The sequence below is a fragment of the Leopardus geoffroyi genome, chromosome D1, assembly GCF_018350155.1.
Source record: "Leopardus geoffroyi isolate Oge1 chromosome D1, O.geoffroyi_Oge1_pat1.0, whole genome shotgun sequence".
NCBI classification, from domain to species: Eukaryota; Metazoa; Chordata; class Mammalia; order Carnivora; family Felidae; genus Leopardus; species Leopardus geoffroyi.
The window spans coordinates 26,600,195-26,619,128 of NC_059329.1; the positions used below are offsets into that span (position 1 = coordinate 26,600,195).

Sequence of the window (18,934 nt, forward strand, 5' to 3'; positions counted from 1 at the left end):
ACTGATTCCAAAATCCTTAAATGATAAAAAACAGAACTGTAATACTACTAAAGTAAGCATCTTCCCACAAATTATTTCAAGTTATCTTTTAGGGATTTCAGATTATATAAAGATACAGCAGGAAGATAAGTGTTGAACAAAGCAGATGGTCTCCAAGCAATTGTACTCCATCACCTTTCAGTACATGGAGAATTACAACATCCTGAACATTCTTGGTGCCTAAATAACCCAAGCAGGTGAGAAAGCACATGACACATGAGTTTAACAGAACTTTAAAACAGAAAAAAAAACTTCTGCAGCAGCAACCGATGTTCAGAGTAGGGTCCTCTTTACAGAATTGACATAGAACAGGGTAATAACTGCAAAGCCAATGTTCTACCGGACTCTTAGGAGGATTGCCCGTTTCACAACTTTGTTCACAGTTTCTTCAACTACCATGGAGGTGTAGCTAAATTTAATCTATCTGAGCGGCAACCTTTGTCCTGCTACTAGCCTGAACAGGATCCCAAAATACAAAAAGCAGGTAGCTGCCAGAGGATTTGAACCCCGGAAGCCAAGGATTTCTAAATCCTGTGGCGTCCTAGCCCCCTTAACTAGACCCGGAAGGCGTCTACCAAGGGCCTTTTCTCTGTACCTGCGATAGCCTGGCCTCCTGGACCCTCCCGAACGCAGAAGCTAACCCGTGGCTGTTTCCGGAGCAAAAGCTCTCTCCAAATCCGCCGCCCCAGCAGCAAGTCCCTCCCTAGCCAACCCCGCCCTGCCCAAGGCCCGGGTCCCGCCCCTCTAAGCTGCACCTCAGCGCCCACGGCCCCTCCCCCACACCGTGCCTAACCCTAACCCCCACCCACCCGGCCGCCCGGCTCCCAACACGCTCGTTCCCCGGTCCCTGGCCCACAGGAGCAGAGAGCCTCAGAGGCCCAGCCGCTCCCTCCCCCGGCTCCCCGGCTCCACTTTAACCCTTTCACCGCCCCGGGCCCGCCCTCACCTGAGCCGCAGGCGCGGGTCTCCCTACCCACAGCGCTTCTCGGCCCGCGGGCTCCTGGACGCGCTCGCTCCCGCAAGGCGTCTCGGTGCGCGCACGCTCTGGACTCGGGCGGCGGAAGGGGCGGGGTTTTGCGGGGCGGGGCCTGTAGAGTGCCGGGGGCGGGGCCGCGCGGGGCGGGGTCTGGGGCAACGCGAGCCAGCGCTGCTCTATATTGGGCTGCAGTTTGCAAGCTGCCTGTTGGTCTTACCTGGCTTGGAAGCTGCCAGTGTCCGTCTGTAGTCTACCTGGCTGCGAACTGAGGCCCATGAATGAGTGAATGCAATTTTATTAGCCAACGTTTGCAGACAGCCCTTGGTCCAGACACTGTGCTAAGCACTTTCTATCCCCTATCTTTGTACTACAGCTGTGTGCTCTTATGCACTATTCTCATTTTACAGCTGGGAAAATCAGTTTCTTGAGTTTCAGTGAGGAGAACGCAGACTCGGAGCCTGTGCCCCTGCATGTCCTCATATCTTCCTCCTGTCCCTGGACCGCTGACTTTCGGAAAGAAAGTACACACGTCGAAGAAATACATTTAAATTTAAACTAGATAACGTTCTTGTTAAGAATGTAGGTCCCTTTCGTATTCACCAGGTCTTATTTAGAACAGCTTCAGACTACTTAATCCACAGCTACTCCCACCAATGTTGTAGAAACCATACTCAGCTCTCTCTACTGGATGGAAATGTCAGGAAAGCTGGCAGGCCAAACTAATGTTCCTCCCTTGATGGAAAACAGCGGTTTCCAAACAAAGCCCAGTCTTTGCTCCCCTGCTAGCTGCCCACCTACCCTTAGTCCCTGCCACTTAGACCATGGGAAAGTTCTTAAATTAGGAACCACCAAGTAAAAGAGCAGGGGAACACCATTCCATAGTTGTCATCCCTAAGTTCCCTTATGTTGGGTCTCTGACCAGACCCTGACCTGAGTAAACCAGAGTCAAAACACCGTAATAATATTAAAAAAAAAAAAAGAAAAGAAAAAAATTAACCATCTCAGTAGCTTCACACATACAAACAAGGAAGATGTTTATTAAAAAAAAATATTTATTAATTTTTACACCTGCTGAGTAGCACAAGACTATTAACACTATAACTCACTGAATGTACAATAAATGTTCACATTTAAATAACAGGATAGGGTCAACATTTTCAACCTGTGGGTCAGCTTTAGCATCTCATGAAGTGCTTTTTAGCCCTAGATATCTTGAGAGTTTTTTGAAAGGATAATTCCAAATCAGAAAACAATTCAAGATCAAAACAATAGGTTTTTCCAGAATAATAGGAATTTTACATGATGAAATGTCTATTTATGTGGGCACAAATCAAACGATAAAAATGTAAAATCTATACGTAACCTACTCTGAAATTTTCACACTGCACTGATTGAAGTTTAGAGTGCCAATGCGTCTGAAGAGAGGCCACAATATAAACATTGGCTACACACATTTTTCCCCCATATATTGGTCTTCAGATGGCTTTAATCTACCATCTTTTCAAATCCAAGTCCTTTTGAAAATCTATCAACTTGGAATGAACGTGCAGAATACCTGATCTTAAAGAAGTGTTGTTTGGCTTTACCGCCACCTGCATCTCTGGTTGATACAAAATAGTTTCAGATCCTTTACTTGCTCCACATAAGGACAAAAAAAAGTAAAAAAAAATAAAAATTAAAATTAAAAAAAAAAATTAGATGGCAAAGAAACAGAGAGGTCCTTCCAAAGTATTTTCTTCTGTGTATTTTACAACTTGAAATAACTGGCATAAAATGAACATTCCGTTCAGTGACAGATTTCTATTTTAATCAATAAGTTATTCCTGAGGGAAGGGGAGGTACCTTGCTGGTTCAAATTAAAAAGGACCCAACAGGGCCAAATTTAAGGTGTAAAAATTAAACTGGACCTTTGGCAAAGTCTAATATTCCTCACCTAGTCTTTCTGGATCGGACACTAAGATATTTACAATCATTACACTGTGGGACTTTGGGACCCAGAGTCTCTGTTTTGTGACTCAGGGTCAATATTTTCTATTGAAAACATCGACATTACCTCTTTGTTACCAAAGATAGAGTCCATCCCTAATTCCTACACATTTATCAAGTAACTTTCTCATATTCTCTTAGTGCCCAAATTTTCAGGGATAACTGAATGGATGAGGTCTCAAAAATAAAGTGCAAAATCTACATATTAGTAAAGTTATTTCAACAGAATTGTTTCCTTTCCAGGAAGGTATCTTTACTGTGATGAAGCCTATACTTTTAATTTACAGAATGAGTTTTTACCCAGAAATGTAAATAAAATAGATTAGCTAACTTCATTTGAAATTGAAGTTAGGTCTTTCTATTCTGGAGTGGTAAATTCTATCACACAATAAGTACTCTAAAAATGCGTTAGTATGTCACAAAAAGTTGTTAAAATACATTCTGATTTCTGCGATGTTTTATGTGTACAATTGGAATGTACAGTAAAAAGAAGGGAAATACTTTCTCCCCATTGAATTCATAGTTAACAAGACTGCAAACAGGAAGACATGTAAAAAAAAAAAAAAAAAAAAAAGAAAACAAAACTGTCACTGAGCAGATTTTTTCCCTCTCCCAAATGACAGTGTAAGATACATAAAGATTAGATTTCTTCCATATCCCTTATAATTGCCTTGACATATAAATGGTCCCAATATTTCTATTTTTCCCCTAAGTGTGAAGGTGGTCATCTTATCAAAAGGTCCAGATGAGTTATAATATGCAGAAGTTAAAAGTGTTAGGAAATAAGGAGGGCCACTTTTCCATCCAACCTTAAAGAATGTTCATTTTAAGACAGCATGAGAAGTATTAAAATACACTGAATGATGTGAGTTGAATGTACACCTGGTAAGATCAAGGAATTCATCCTTCACCAATGAATGGTAAATGGATCCTGCAAGGCAGGACAAGTGCTTTCCACTTTATCTATACATAATTATCTTAGTAATTTTTCTTGGTACCGATATCTTGAATACCTCCTTCTTAATACACCACAACCAGAGAACAGGAGGCAAAGCTTTAATGTAGGAGTTCAAATTCTGCTGACATCAAACAAACCTTTTCTCTTACAGGGAGTCTACCATTGTAGACTAAGAAAGTAACTTCTATCAGAACAGGAGGTTCTGGCCTAAGCTGCTGAAGGCCAGCATCTGTGCAAAGCACTACCAGTAATGGCCTGCCAACAGTTTTCCCAAAGAGGCAAGTCGTTTTGTTTTGTTTTGTTTTGTTTTGTTTTGTTTTGATCAGCAATAAGAAAAATCTAGACAACAATTTTTCCTTCAGAACATCACTGTCAAACCTATTCATCATTTTTATTTTCATATTCAATAGGCTCCCTTTGTTAAATTACTGAAAATGCAAACTCAGAAGATGAAGCAGTTCTGACCTAATGAAATGCCCCTCTCCTATGGTGCCACGGCGCGGAATTAAGAAGTCCAGTGGCCATGAACTTGGCACATCCTTTCTCCACCTTTGGTACAAACGTGATACACCACTTAATATTTCCACAAAGGAAAAGTAAGGCCCACCAATGTATTAAAAAAAACAACTCAAGACCAAGGCAAAGTCTCTCCACCTTGAAATCCACTTTCCGCTTAAAGGTCTCCATTCCATGGCAGAAGTTCCTAGGGCTTGAAGAGTCATTTTGGTAAAGATGACCTTGATAAAAGAAGCCCTGGGGTGTGTACAGTGTCAAAACTGTGGTTTCCAAATTCTTGAGTGAATGATAAATCTTAAAAAAGAGTTCCAACTGTTGGAAGCTTTCAGACTTCTGAATGAGAAAAGACATGATGTGACTGCTGGATTCTAGCTCCAGGGTGGAAGTTAAGGTTTAGTGATATGCACTTCACTGCTCCCATTCCCATTGGTGGTGGCTGTAATGATGTACTGTGTGGGCTGCTGTTGGCTGGTGGTCTGGGGGTCCAAGTCACCGTGTGTGGCTGGCTGAACCTGGACTCCCGCAGAGAGAGCAGAAGATTGCTTTTCCTCCAATTCTGGTTGACCTTCTGATAACACATAATGACCCTAGAACAGAAAACAAACAAACAAAAGATCTTTAGAAATCTGAGGTCTAAAACTGGTGGGGAGGTTCTTGGTGGAAAGAGAAAGAAGGAATAGGAAAGGAGATGTTACAAAGTAACACCAAAATAGACACCTATGTTAGATGTTTTATGTAAGTGCTTTAGAGGGGATGGGTCAGAGTAAGAGACTACAAAGGTAATTTAAAGGAGCGCTTTGATTGTTCTACCAAATGAGATAGTGAAGAGCTTCAGGTACAGAAATTTGCATCATGACAGTAATCTATGTGGCAAAGGAAAACACGTGCTATTGTACTATTCCTAAGAATTTTGAAATTCATAAGATTGCTGTCTGTAGATTAATTTTTTGTTTTTTGTTTTTTGTGAGTTTCTTTGCTAGAGTAATACAAAATATATCACAGAAGAGATAAAGTTTCCTTAAAGAGGCAGAATGGCTCCCAAGACCAGTAGTCAGGGTCAGAGGTTCCTAGACTTCAGAATTTCATAGATGAGCAAATTAAAAGTAATAATAAGTATTCCCAAATTTTATTTTACCAAGTAAAGTCATTTTTAAGACACTAATTGTAGGGGCGCCTGGGTGGCGCAGTCGGTTAAGCGTCCGACTTCAGCCAGGTCACGATCTCGCGGTCCATGAGTTTGAGCCCCGTGTCAGGCTCTGGGCTGATGGCTCAGAGCCTGGAGCCTGTTTCCGATTCCGTGTCTCCCTCTCTCTCTGCCCCTCCCCCGTTCATGCTCTGTCTCTCTCTGTCCCAAAAATAAATAAATGTTGAAAAAAAAAAAAATTTTAAGACACTAACTGCCAAATGAGAGAAATTTTAACACTCAAAAGCATAGGAAGAATACAATCACAGAATGAAGTCTCTTACCTTGAATAAATTTAGCTTTATGAAAATATGCATCGTCATTATTCTTTCTCTGATCATGAAACCTTCACAGACCTGGAGCTAGCTAGTCCCTTAAGTTAACATTTTTAAAGAAAGAATGTGTCCATTGGTAGGGTGATTGGTCTGCTATATAGGCTAGAAAAAAGAAGTCACAGAAGAAAGCCCAGACAGTAGCCTTTCCAAGCACTGTCCAGAACAAAAGCCATAGCCAAATAACCATTTGTTATATCTAGGGCCATGTGCTCTGAGTGCACACTCATCAATCTCTGATAATGATCTGGTTTCCCATGTGGGTCTTTCTCTAACAGGCTGTTTCTCCACTTAGGGTCAATGAACTACTAGGTGGTCCACAGGTAGGCTTTAGAAATTCTACAAACCCTGGAAAATGTACCTTAAATGTATGTGTGTGTGTGTGTGTGTGTGTGTGTGTGTGTGTGTGTGTGTGTGTATTGTGGCAGGGAAAGGGGAACATCCTTGGCTATAATCAGGTTCTCAAACGAGTTCCGGGCCAAAGAAAGGTAAAGAGTCAGTGGGTCCCATAGGCAGTAAAAATTTCACTGATTATGCCAGCGAGACTATTCCATTTTATATTAGTTATGGTCTTCACTGACAATAGTGTTACTCTGGATTTATACATCTCTCCTAAGACTAGGGAATGTGAGTTTGTGTGCTGAGAAATGGGTAAGCTCTGAGCATGCTCTGGGAAAAACAATCAGGTTTTTGAGGCCACTAGACTACCCTGCTGCTCTCTGAGACTTCTTGGGAAACAGTCTTCCCTGGAAGACTTCCCAATATCCCTAGCCACATACAAGTATAATTCTTAATTTAAATTTATATACTCTGTTTTCTAATTACTTAGAGGCAAGCCGGAACAAACCAGTGAAGACAAAAACAGAGATAGCAGATACAATCAACATTGACCTGCCTAATCTAAATATAACAAGATAATTCATGGCAATGTTTTTCACCAGGAAGGGGATTGAATGTTTAAAATAGTTCAGGGGCACCTGGATGGCTTAGTCGGTCAAGTGTCTGACCTCGGCTCAGGTCATGATCTCATGGTTCGTGTGTTCAAGCCCTGTGTTGAGCTCTGTGCTGACAGCTCAGAGCCTGGAGTCTTCTTTGGATTCTGTGTCTCCCTCTCTCTCTGCCCGTGCACCATTCGCACTCTGTCTGTCTCTCTCAAAAGTAAATAAACATTTTTTTTTAATTTTTAAAAACAACAAAATAAAATAAAGTATTTTAAAAGTGGGACCCCTGGGTAGTTCAGGCCCTGCATTCAGTTGGTTAAACCTCCAATTCTTGATTTTGGCTCAGGTCATGATCTCACAGTTTGAGGGATGAAGCCCCACATTGGGCTCTGCGCTGTCAACACAGAGCCTGCTTGGGATTCTCTCTCCCCCTCTCTCTCTGCCCCTCCCCATCTTGTGTGCGTGCTCTCTCTCTCTCTCAAAATAAATAAATAAGCTTAAAAATAAATTTAAAAAATAAAAATAAAATAAAATAGTTTAAAAGAGCTCCATAACATTAATTTTATTATTTTCTCCCAACCCAGTTGAGGACCAATAGTCATGAATACTCTCCACAAAGCACATAAAAAGGCAATCAATTGTGAATCTGTATGTATATGGACCTGGGAGGTTCATTATAGTTATTAATTGCATAGGTATTTATTGAGCATTTGCTATAATCCAGCCTCCTGTGTAAGGCACTGAGAATAAAGAGATAAACACCAAGACACAGCTTTCAAGGAATTCATTGTCTGCTAGGAAAAGATAGACAGTAAATCAATAATTTAAACAAATTAAAACAAGGGTTATAATATAGCATAAGGAGTTATGGGAATACAGAGGAGGTATTTCTAACTCAGATATGGGAAGCTGAGGAATAGGAAATAGAGGCAAGGGAGAGTGGTGCAGTACGATGGACAGGAAAGCCCTCATCAGCAGATAACTTACCGGCGTAACTGCCTTCACTTGGCCAGTGGTGACAGGAGTGGCCACACTGCTGTCTGTAATCACAAACTGACCTGGGGGAAGCGTCATCATTTGAATCTCTGATGCTGAAAAACAGGAAATATCCATATTTCAGTGGTCTCAGATTTTAATACAAGCTGTAGAAACAAATACCTAACCAGTGGCCACATTCCCCATTGAGACGTTTTCATGTATTTGCTTGCTGTGAGAATTTTATAATGATATGATTTCTTGATATTCTGATAAGAATGATCATAGGAGGTTAGCAAAGAATTATCAAATATCAGAAACAATCAATGCATCACCCCCAAATGAGCCTTTGAATATCCATAAAACAAAATATTCAATGATTTTTTAAAACCTTGAAATAAGTTGCAAAGGTTTACCTCTTAGCTCCATATTTTTATCTTTTATATTCGGATTTGAATCACTGACAAATGTATCCACTATTGCCTAGTAATCACAATGTAATCTAACTAGAATTCTATTTTACCGCAGTGTTATTAAAGCAAATTAAAAACAAAGTTCACCCTAGCATCCAGTTGATGGTCTTTATATAATATTTTCCTTTAAAAGGACCCAAAGCTCTGGCTTCTGGCTAATTCCCGAGCTGGTGCAGGAAACCTTCTAAGATGAGCCCAGAACATGAGATCATACCAGCATGCAAGATGTTATAAAAGACTACGAAGGGGGCACCTGAGTGGCTCAGTCAGTTAAGCAACTGACTTCAGCTCAGGTCATGATCTCACAGACCATGAGTTCAGGCCCTGCATTGGGCTCTGCCCTGACAGTTTGGAGCTCAGGGCCTGGGGCCTGCTTCAGATTCTGTATCTCCCTCTCTCTCTCTGCCCCTCCCCCACTCATGCACGTGTGCTCTCTCTCTCTCTCTCACACTCAAAAATAAATAAAAAATAAAAAATGTTTTAAAAAGACTACAGAGTCATATAGAAAAGACACAGAGGCCAATTTGAAGATGCTCCCATTGGCCAAGGATGGCATAATCTTAGCATCAATAAGGGTAACAATGGTTTGAAACATATCCAATGTGTTGAAATTCATGAGAACACAATGATACTAAGATACACACACATACCCCTCATTAGTCACCTAGGAAATAACTTACTATTTTGAAAATTGGTAAATGAAGGAGATGAACTGGATATTTAAGTGTAAAACTGTACTTTCCTGTGCAAACTGTACCTCAGAATCATCTGTTAAGACAAAAACTTTTTCTTTACAGAAGTTTCCTAGCTGATAAGTGAGTGAAGAATGATAGAATCAGAATATGACAACTTTATGATTCCTAATGAAATAGTGGAACCAAGGAAAAAGACAGACAACCAAACATTATGTGCCTCCTGATGAAAGTACACACCACCAGCCATAAATATCTTATGGGAAAAAACTGAACCTGAATTTGATTGAGCCTCCAGTCAACAGGAAATAAAAGGGACAGAAGAAAGCATCTTAAATGATAATTTAGGAATGCCAACAGCAAAATCCAGAATGTGAGAAATTCTACCAAACAAATGACTCAGTTTCTTCAACACAGAAGTTGCAACTTAAAAGAGAGAGAACACAAACATTAAAAAAAAAAACAAAAAACAAAAAACAAAACTCAAGGGCTGCCTGGCTCAGTCAGTGGAACAGGTAACTCTTGATCTAGGGGTTGTAGGTTTGAGCACCACATTGGGTATAATGAATACTTAAAAATTAAAATCTTAAAAAAGACTCAAAAGAAATAACAAATTGCAATGCTTGAGACTTATTTGGTACCCAATTTGAACAAACAACTTATTAAAAGAAAAATTACGAGACAGTAACAGAAACATGAACACTGGGTATTTGATGGTTATTAAAGAATTGCTGTCATTTATTTCTAGCTTTGAGAACAGTACTGGAGTTGTGTTTTAGAAAATATTTATGGGGGTGCCTGGGTGGCTCAGTTGGTTGAGCGTCCTACTTCAGCTCAGGTCACGATCTCGCGGTCCACGAGTTCGAGCCCTGCATCGGGCTCTGGGCTGACAGCTCAGAGTCTGGAGCCTGCTTCGGATTCTGTGTCTCAATCTATCTCTGCCCCTCCCCTGCTCATGCTCGCTCTCTCTCTCTCTCTCTCTGTCAAAAATAAATAAAACAGGGGTGCCTGGGTGGCGCAGTCGGTTAAGCGTCCGACTTCAGCCAGGTCACGATCTCGCGGTCCGTGAGTTCGAGCCCCGCGTCGGGCTCTGGGCTGATGGCTCAGAGCCTGGAGCCTGTTTCCGATTCTGTGTCTCCCTCTCTCTCTGCCCCTCCCCCGTTCATGCTCTGTCTCTCTCTGTCCCAAAAATAAATAAACGTTGAAAAAAAAAATTAAAAAAAAAAAATAAATAAAACATTAAAAAAAATTTTTTTTTAAAAAGAAAATATTTATGGATGAAATAATATGGATTATTATATAGTTGGAGGTCTAGGAAAGAATGATGGGGGGTACAGAGGAGACAAGATTGACTCTGAGTTGATAACTGAAGTTGGATAATGGCTACAAAAGCATTCATTATGCTATTTTATTTTTGCATATTTTAAATGTTTTCCCTAATTAAAAAAAAAAAAAAAACTTCAATTCCAAGGGCATCTGGCTGGCTTAGTCAATAGAATGTGTGACTCTTAATCTCAGGGTCATGAGTTCAAGCCCCACAATGGGTATGGAACCTACTTAAAATTTTTTTTTTAATTAAAAAAAAATTGTTTTTAATTAAAAAAAAAACCGTTAAATTCCACAATCTTTTCTTCAGGTTGGAATACTAGCTCATACTATTATTACCATGGCAATCATCAGGATTCCACATTTCTTTAACAGGAATTGAACTTAGTGTAAATATCAGTGTACTCACCAGCATTCTGGTATTTCATGAGTAGGAATCTTTCCCTGACTAGAAACAAGACTAAACCCTCATTGTGACCACCAATATTTAAGAGAGTAGATTGTAAATACAACTAAAAGGTAGAGTTTGAGCCTGATTCCATACCAAATGTATATAACATGGCCAAAGATCAATGACAATGGAGACGGACTCAAAGAAGGAAATCAATAGTAGAAGAATGATCAGCACCGGTCTCCCTTTCTTCTCCACTTCTGCTGCTCATAGTCCCTGCTCCTGAGGTCGAACTGTTCCTCTATTCCAGATCTTTGACCATAAAGATCTCACACTTTCCAGCTCATATCCAAGACTACCGTCCCCACCAAATCTGTTACCTTGAGTAGTCAGTCTTTTACTGCTTCTGTAACACTAATTGCAGAGCTATGAAAGCAACTACTCATATCTCTTTCTCTCTACTAGATAATGATTTCTTTGAGCCAAAGACCATCTTATAAGGAGAGGCGACCCACAGTGGGGTGGTTTGGAGTATAAACTCTGAAGCCAGACTGCCTGGGTTCCAATCCTCTAAATACTTGAGAAACTAGGTAGTATGTTCCTTGGGCAAATCACTCTGTGTCTGAATTTCCCTATTTGTAAAGCACAAATAACAATTGTACTTATAGGGGTTCCTAAGTGGTTCAGTCGTAAGTGTCCAACTCTCGATTTCAGCTCAGGTCATGATCTCACGGATCATATGTTGGAGCCCTTCATCAGGCTCTGTGCTGACAGTGCAGAGCCTGCTTGGGATTCTTTCTCTCTCTCTCTCTCTCTCTCTCTCTCTCTCTCTCTCTGCCCCTCCCCTGCTAGCTCTCTCTCTCAAAATAAATAAATAAATTGTGGAAAAATAATTGTACTTACAGGTTGTTGTGAATCCTGAATGCAATATACATATGGTTTAGAATCATTCCAGGCACACAGTGAGAACTTAATAGAAATTGACTGACATTATTATTGTGTGGTGTTACTGATACGAATGTCAATATAAATTTTTTGTATACCCAGGATCTAGCACATACTTTGATATGAAGGCAATCAACATATCCTACAACCACCTATTCTGCTCTTTAGTCTACCTGCCTCCACTTACTTCCTCTGGCAGTGTTCCTCATGTCTCTGAAATGGGTGGCTCTCTGAGATCAGAATGCTGCTTTGAACTTGGTCATGAAACTCATTCAAGTACATGCGCTACAGACTGCAGAAAATGGCTAGTGATAATTTAATCCAGAACATCTATTTCTAAAGCTAATGAAACTATGACCCATGGCTGTAGATTTCCCCACCCATGAGCTACGCAGCATTATCCCCATTTCTTACAGTAGCCACGGAAAGAATTCCAAGCGTTGGGTAGGTAGGTGTGTTGTACAGAGGAGCCCTGCTGCTGCTGCTGGAGAGCCTGGCCAGGTGTGGAGGAACTGCCTTGTATATGGGAGGGACTGAGCCCTTGCTGGGACTGCTGGGAGGCAGGGCTCAAGGGCTGCCCAGATACCTAGAGAGAAAGACAAAGCAGGAGTAGAAAACAATGAACTTCCAGTATAGTTAAGACTCACAAATAACGGAAGAAAATAAATCTGGCTAACATTAATTATAACACTGAAAGTATCACTGTTAAAATAATAGTATTTTCAATAAGATCAGGATTAATGAAAAGCAATCATAACGATGCAGTCCTAATTAGCTTGCAAGGAATAATCTACAAGAATATCCCCAAAATTAATTTCACCAAGCTTACCAGAACGATAAGTGAATGAAAGTATAATTATCTCCATTACATAAGATGTAAAAAATTGAGAAGCTAAAGGACTTGCCTGTATCACAAAGCGAATCTGTAGTAGAACTCAGAAATTATCATTTCCAGTGAGAACACTGGGAAATCCCACCCAGTTAGGGGAGATGAACACAGGTACACAGGCAGACATCCAGTGGAGAGGCTTACTCCTGTCCACAGGATAAAGTCCAAGCTCCATCGTTTGTGTTTAAGCCAGCTCCAAACTGCCTTTCTGTTTTCTCAAGCATCATTTCCTGTTACTAACCTAAACAGTTTTCCTTAAATGCACCAGTTGCCCACTCTGTGTCTTTACTCACAATGAGAGCACATTCAGATCTCAATGCCTTCCCCAACTACCATGTCAAAATCCTACCCCTCCTTCAAGACCTAATTCAAACACCACTTGCACATAAATACACTTGACTCCCTGCTAAACATAATCTTTCCCTCTTCTGAACCTTTGTAACTTATCCATATATCCACATCGTCCTTAGACCCTGGCAAGACCCATCCTTAGACCACAGACCTGGAATATGTATCCCCTTATAGGTGACATGTTGGGAACCAGAGTCCCCCATTCCCTGTGGAAACAGCCCTGTACCCACTTCCAGGGCTGTACAAGTGTCTTCCCTGGGTCTGTCATCCTGCAAGGGTCCTATCCTTTGGATACAGGCTCTGTTAATGGTATTTGGGCACGTGGAACCAAGGGGGTGGCCACTGGATCCCCATTTGCAAGAATGTGGAAGAAGCTGAGACGTGTGGGTCAGAGTATCTATGTGGGTACACAGAAGGCCCTGTGAGGTGCAGGCTGGAGGCTGCATGAGAAGAAAGGGAGAGCTGTCTTGGGGAAGGCTGTCCCTGTGTCACCATATTCTTGAAAAGGAACTCACAGGAGTCCCTCCAGCCTCTTTGAGAAACTTAGTGGTGTGATGCTGGGGGTGGGGGGGAGGGAGGTTGGGCCCTTTGTGGACAGAGGCAGCCTATCTGGGACTGGGAGAAGTAAGTAACAGAAACCTCGCGGTGGCTGGACCTCACGCTAGAGGGAGGGGAGAGGCCGTCAGATGGCAAGAGGCACAGCCTCCCGCTGCCAACGGCCCTCAGTAAACAGGAAGGCAGAGAAAGTAGGTGTTTATCCTATGGATTTCTGCAGCAATTCAAAGGGCACAGAGCCAGCAAAGGAGGGAAGAAATCCTTTCTCTCACTTCTTCCCACCCCAGCCAGGCAACTGCCAGTGGCACCCATGCATTTGGCAGAAATGCAAGCAATTTAGAATTGGCTCTATCCACGTGATTTAGGATCAATTATTACTTTACACATACTTTTCAATTTTGTTATTATGAAAGTATATGTATATATCAAGTTGGAAAACAGAACATTTTTTAAGTTTTTATTTAAATTCCAGTTAGTTAACTAACATAGCATGTAATCTTATTTTCAGAAGGACAATACAGTGGTTCAACACATCCATACAACACCTGGTACTCATCACAAGTGCCCTCCTTAGTCCCCATCCCTTATTTCACCCATCTCCTCACCCACCTTCCCTCTGTCACCATCACATTGTTCTCTATAATTAAGAGTCTCTTTCTTGGTTTGCCTCTGTCTCTTTTTTTTCCCCTTTGCTTGTTTTGTTTCTTCAGTTCTACATATGAGTGAAATCATAAGCTATCTGTCTTTCTCTGACTGACTTATTTCACTCAGCATAATACTCTGTAGCTCCATCCATGTCGTTGCAAAGAACGTATTTTATTTAATGGTCTGTCAGCGTGATTTAAAACTTTTAATTACCTAGGCACATGGCATGCGGAACCAGTGGATATCAGAGGTGGGACTACATGTATCCTTTCTGGTTCAGATACCTTCACTTCATATCTTGTTTCTTTCTTTTTTTCTCTTAAGTTTATCTTTGCTTATTTTGAGAGAGAAATAGACAGGAAGCAGGGAAGGAGCAGAGGCAGAAGGAGACAGAATTCCAAGTAGGCTCTGTACTGTCAGCACAGAGCCCAATGTGGGGCTTGAACTCATGAACCGTGAGATCATGACCTGAGCCAAAATCAAGAGTCAGATGCTTAACCTACTGAGCCACTCAGGTGCCCCACCTCCAGTTTTATTTTATTTTTTAATTTTATTTATTTTATTTATTTTTTTAATGTTTATTTTTGAGAGAGAGAGAGAGAGAGACAGAGACAGAGCATGAGCAGTGGAGGAGCAGAGAGAGAGGGACACATAGAATCTGAAGCAGGCTCCAGGCTCTGAGCTGTCAGCACAGAGGCTGACGTGGGGCTCAAACTCACAAACCACAAGATCATGACGTGAGCCGAAGTCAGACCCTTAACCAACTGAGCCACCCAGGTGCCCCCCCACCTCCAGTTTTAATATTGGCATTGTGGACACACTTGCTTTCAGTGATTAGCTTCCCCTGACCAAAAGGAGCCCCGTGATTTTACATCCTAGAGACTTTGCTTCCTATTCTAAAGGACCATCTGATAGTATCCAATTGCTAAGGTGTTTCTTGAATTTTGGTGAGGAAGGTGACTTTGTGGAGTCTTATTGTGTCTGAATGACAGAGTCTGTTATTGAAAAAGCAGAGCTACCTCCATTCAAAAAATATTTATTAACACCTTACCCTTCGCATGAAACTTTCCTAGGCTGTGTTACCCCCCGGGTGAACAGTCGGAGAGCGTACCTGGGATGACGATGAAGCAGGGGCAGTGGGCTCTGTGACTTGGATGTGCTGTACCTGGATGGCATGCTGGGCATAGGTCTGAGGATCATGGAGCTGGCCGACGTCCACAGTGGACTGCTGAGACTGGTGAGGGGACGTGGCCTGGAGGGAGAACCAGATGCATATTCATGGAGAGTAAGGGAGATCCTTCCAGAGACGATACTCAGCTAGGACAATATCCCAGCAGAAGAGCAGATGGAACTCGACAGCCTAAGCCTCACTCCCAGAGAGCCCATACCTGAGCCAAGCTGGTAAATGTTAGAAAAGAAGACAGTTGGGTTTTTTTAAAATGTTTATTTATTTATTTTTGAGACACAGAGGTGAGTGGGGGAGGGGCAGAGAGAGAGAGAGAGAGAGAAGGAGTAAGAGAGAATCTCAAGCAGGCTCCACACTGTCAGCACAGAGCCTGATGTGGGGCTCAAACTCACAAACCATGAGATCATGACTTGAGCCAAAATCAAGAGTCAGACCCTCAACTGACTGAGCTACCTAAGTGGTCCAGAAAAGAAAACAGTTTTAAAAATTATGCTTATGTGGGGTGCCTGGGTAGCTCAGTCGGTTGAGAGTCCAACTCTTGATTTCAGCTCAGGTCATGATCCCAGGGTCATGGATCAGGCCCCACATTGGGTTCTGTGCTGAGCGTGGAGCCTGCCTGTGACTCTCTGTCCCTCCTCTGCTCACGTACGTGCACTCTCTAAATAAATAAATTAAGAAATATTATGCTTATAAAACATAAGCCACTAACACTAACTCTAGAAAAGAAGGAGATAGAAGGAATACAGCTCCTTATAAAAAGCTGGAATGAGAAGCTCTCAGGAATCAAGTCTTTTTCCATTAAGCTTCAATTAAATTTAATGACCTACCCTTGATCAGTTAAAAGAGATCAAACAAGAGAGTTTGCTTTTAGCTTTTGTCACTATTGACCCACTATAATAGTGTTTCCTAACCTTTTATGTATCCCAGACATCTCTGAAAACCTGGCCAAAGTATAGTCCCCTTTTCTAGAATAATGTACATATACATCACACTCTACAGGCAACTTCAGGGATTCAAAGGTTCCTCCAAAGGCTGAAGTTAAGAACCTTCCCAAAGGGAAAAAAAGGTAAAGAACAGTCAATGACAGTAGCAACTCCCCATTTCCCACTCTGGTATTAATTCTAAACTTTCAGAGACCAAATGATTTCAAAGCAACAAGTTTGTTCATTTGTGCCTTGAGTACACTTCCTCAGCATAATAAAGTGAAACAATAGTTTAGGGAGGGTTCCTTCTTCTAGCTCCCTAATTAGTGAGAATGAGCTACTAATCGTCTGATAGAAGGAACACAGTTATACCTCTGTAGTAATAAGATATTGACTGACACTCAAGACTCACAATTACTCTTCACAACCTCCCACTCATGTTAGTTGTTCGATGCCCACATAGGGACTTATCAAGCTGGTTCCTCACCACATAGTCAACTTTGGTGCTCAAGGGTCCGGAAGAGGCTCCGAAAGAGTTCATATGGTACTGTCCTGCAATGGCACGGGATTACAGCGTACACTCGAGCCTAAAATCTCTACACTGCTATTGAGAGGAATCTCTTACACTGCTGAGTCCAGAGCCCTCTATAGCCGGCGGTGGGGGGGGGGGGGGGGGGCGGGGACGGGGAGGGGTTTACGAATGCCTTAGACTCAGAACTTAGGTGCACAAGCACATTCCGTCGGGTCCAGCCCCAGCTCTGAGAGTTGGGTGCTTGTGATGGCCCGCCTGCCATATTGGCTTGTGGCAACATGGCACGCACGAAGGTAAAGAGAAGTGTGATACGGTACCGGAGCTACTTGCACCACCTGCAGCTGTATATGCTGCGGTTGCTGAAGACCAGATGTAGACTGTGACACAGGAATATACTGAATTCTCTGGTAGTCCCCTTGCGGCGTCCGGTAATCTGTTGTTAACGTCTGGGACAGCTCTGTCATGGCTTGGGTCAGGAGGTCTGTTGTCTAGAAAAGTCACCAAAAAACACATTAGCTGGTAACACTCCTGCTTATACAAACTAGCCCTGAGCTCAGACAGGAAAAAATCCAAAGGTGAGAAGATGCTGGAAGATTACCTATATATCTGTATCTATCTCTCTGTGTCAGGCCCAATGGAGTTACCCTCTCGCCACAAAGGAGCAGCACTGAATATTTCTTGCTACCCCTTGTACAGAGAGCTTTGGAAAGCATCGACTAGGAGACCAACCAACCATAAGCATAATGCCCTGTGCAGAAAATTGAAGGAAAATGGGCTACATTTGCAGCCAATTAAATAGCAAGATAGACACAAGCTGTGGTAATGGAAGCTGTGATAGGCACTGAAGGAGGTGAGGTGCCCTCCTCGGTCACACACTTACCACCACAGTCTCTCCAGTGGCACTGTCTGTGGTTAACACAGCTGGGGTAGCACTGATCACGGCTGTTGTCAGTGGTGTATGTAAGGTGTTAGGGAGCTGGGCATACTCTGGATGCTTCTTTCGAATGTGTTGTACCATCTTGGTCTGAAAAATTACGGCAAAACCAAGAATAATTACTAGAATTTGTTGTTTTCCACCCTTCTCAAATGTAAACCCTCCAAAGATTCCTAAGGTCTTTAATGCCTTAAAAAAACAACAACAACAAAAAAATAGAGTGATGCTGACGCCACGCCTGTTCCTCCCAAAGCAGCACAACAGTATGAAAGAGAGAAAGGAAGAGGCTGAAAAGAAATTGAAGATTCATGTGACCCCCACAATGTCAAGCAAGGTCAGAATACCTCATAGCATCCCCTAATCCACCAATACGTACAGCAATCAATCACAACCTCCCCCCAACCAAGAATGACCCCTTTTCAAGATCTATCACATAAGTTCCTATGTAGTGTTTCTGCAAGCCTGAGCTCATAAACTATGATCATAGAATATTCAAATATGAGACCCTCTGCAGACCAAGGGAAGAGGAAACCAATCGAGTGCTCGGCCTATATATGAGATGCATTAACTGGGGAAATTCCACTATTCTGTTCTCATTTTGGGTTTGCGGTCCCTATTCTCAGGAAGCAGCTCCTTAGCCATCTGACCTAGGAAAACAACTCCGTTAGTGCCCCATCAATTCAGAGCAAGTGAATCGCCACCTTCTCTTAAGAGATTCCTTGAATAATGACCTTGATTCAGATGCAGTCAAAGCCTTTCCCCATACCTTGCTGCTGTACTGTTTGGAGCAGTGAGGGCAGCAGACGGGAGGGGTGGCGATCGTGCCAGTGAGTTGGGTGTGGGTGCTCAGCATGGGGTCTGGTTCTCCAGGGCCAGCTGGACGGAGTTTGCGAATGCTTGGTGGGAGCTCAGCCCCTGGATGGTTCTTCAGAATATGGGCTTTTCGCTTGCTGGCACTTTTATAAACCTGCAAATTCAAATGCTCCACAATGAAAGCGGTATGCGGTTCCACTTTCTTACTTAAAGCAAACTAACGGTTCCACTGTTAGGTATGAGAAATGAGAAAAAGCATTCATGTAGCCCAAAATAAAATATATTAACAGATATATTAAAGGATAATAAGGATATAACCTAAATAAATAAAATAAGAACATAATATAGATATGCTAAGTATCTTCTTGGAATT

The 18,934-nt window shown here is 42.1% G+C and overlaps 2 protein-coding genes across 8 annotated transcripts in view; both read right to left on the reverse strand.

Moving 5' to 3' along the window:
* Positions 1–1,090, reverse strand: part of NFRKB (nuclear factor related to kappaB binding protein) — a 39,709-nt gene extending 38,619 nt beyond the window's left edge. For 2 of the 4 annotated variants that reach the window (XM_045483468.1, XM_045483466.1), the window contains exon 1: positions 986–1,074. The gene's annotated coding sequence lies outside the window, so the exon portion shown is untranslated. Of the gene's footprint in view, positions 1–985 lie in introns of all 4 variants that reach the window. The other 2 variants (XM_045483469.1, XM_045483465.1) reach the window with 2 other exon arrangements.
* Positions 1,091–2,047: 957 nt separating this feature from the next.
* The window catches only part of PRDM10 (PR/SET domain 10), a 104,449-nt gene continuing 87,562 nt past the window's right edge, over positions 2,048–18,934 (reverse strand). For all 4 annotated transcript variants that reach the window (XM_045483470.1, XM_045483472.1, XM_045483471.1 and 1 more), the window contains 7 exons: positions 18,515–18,715; positions 17,695–17,838; positions 17,132–17,302; positions 15,285–15,425; positions 12,148–12,319; positions 7,919–8,022; positions 2,048–5,062 (listed from right to left, as the gene is read on the reverse strand). In XM_045483470.1, the coding sequence (XP_045339426.1) occupies positions 4,862–5,062; positions 7,919–8,022; positions 12,148–12,319; positions 15,285–15,425; positions 17,132–17,302; positions 17,695–17,838; positions 18,515–18,715 (1,134 nt within the window). In that variant the 3' untranslated portion in view covers positions 2,048–4,861. The remainder of the gene's footprint in view (positions 5,063–7,918; positions 8,023–12,147; positions 12,320–15,284; positions 15,426–17,131; positions 17,303–17,694; positions 17,839–18,514; positions 18,716–18,934) is intronic.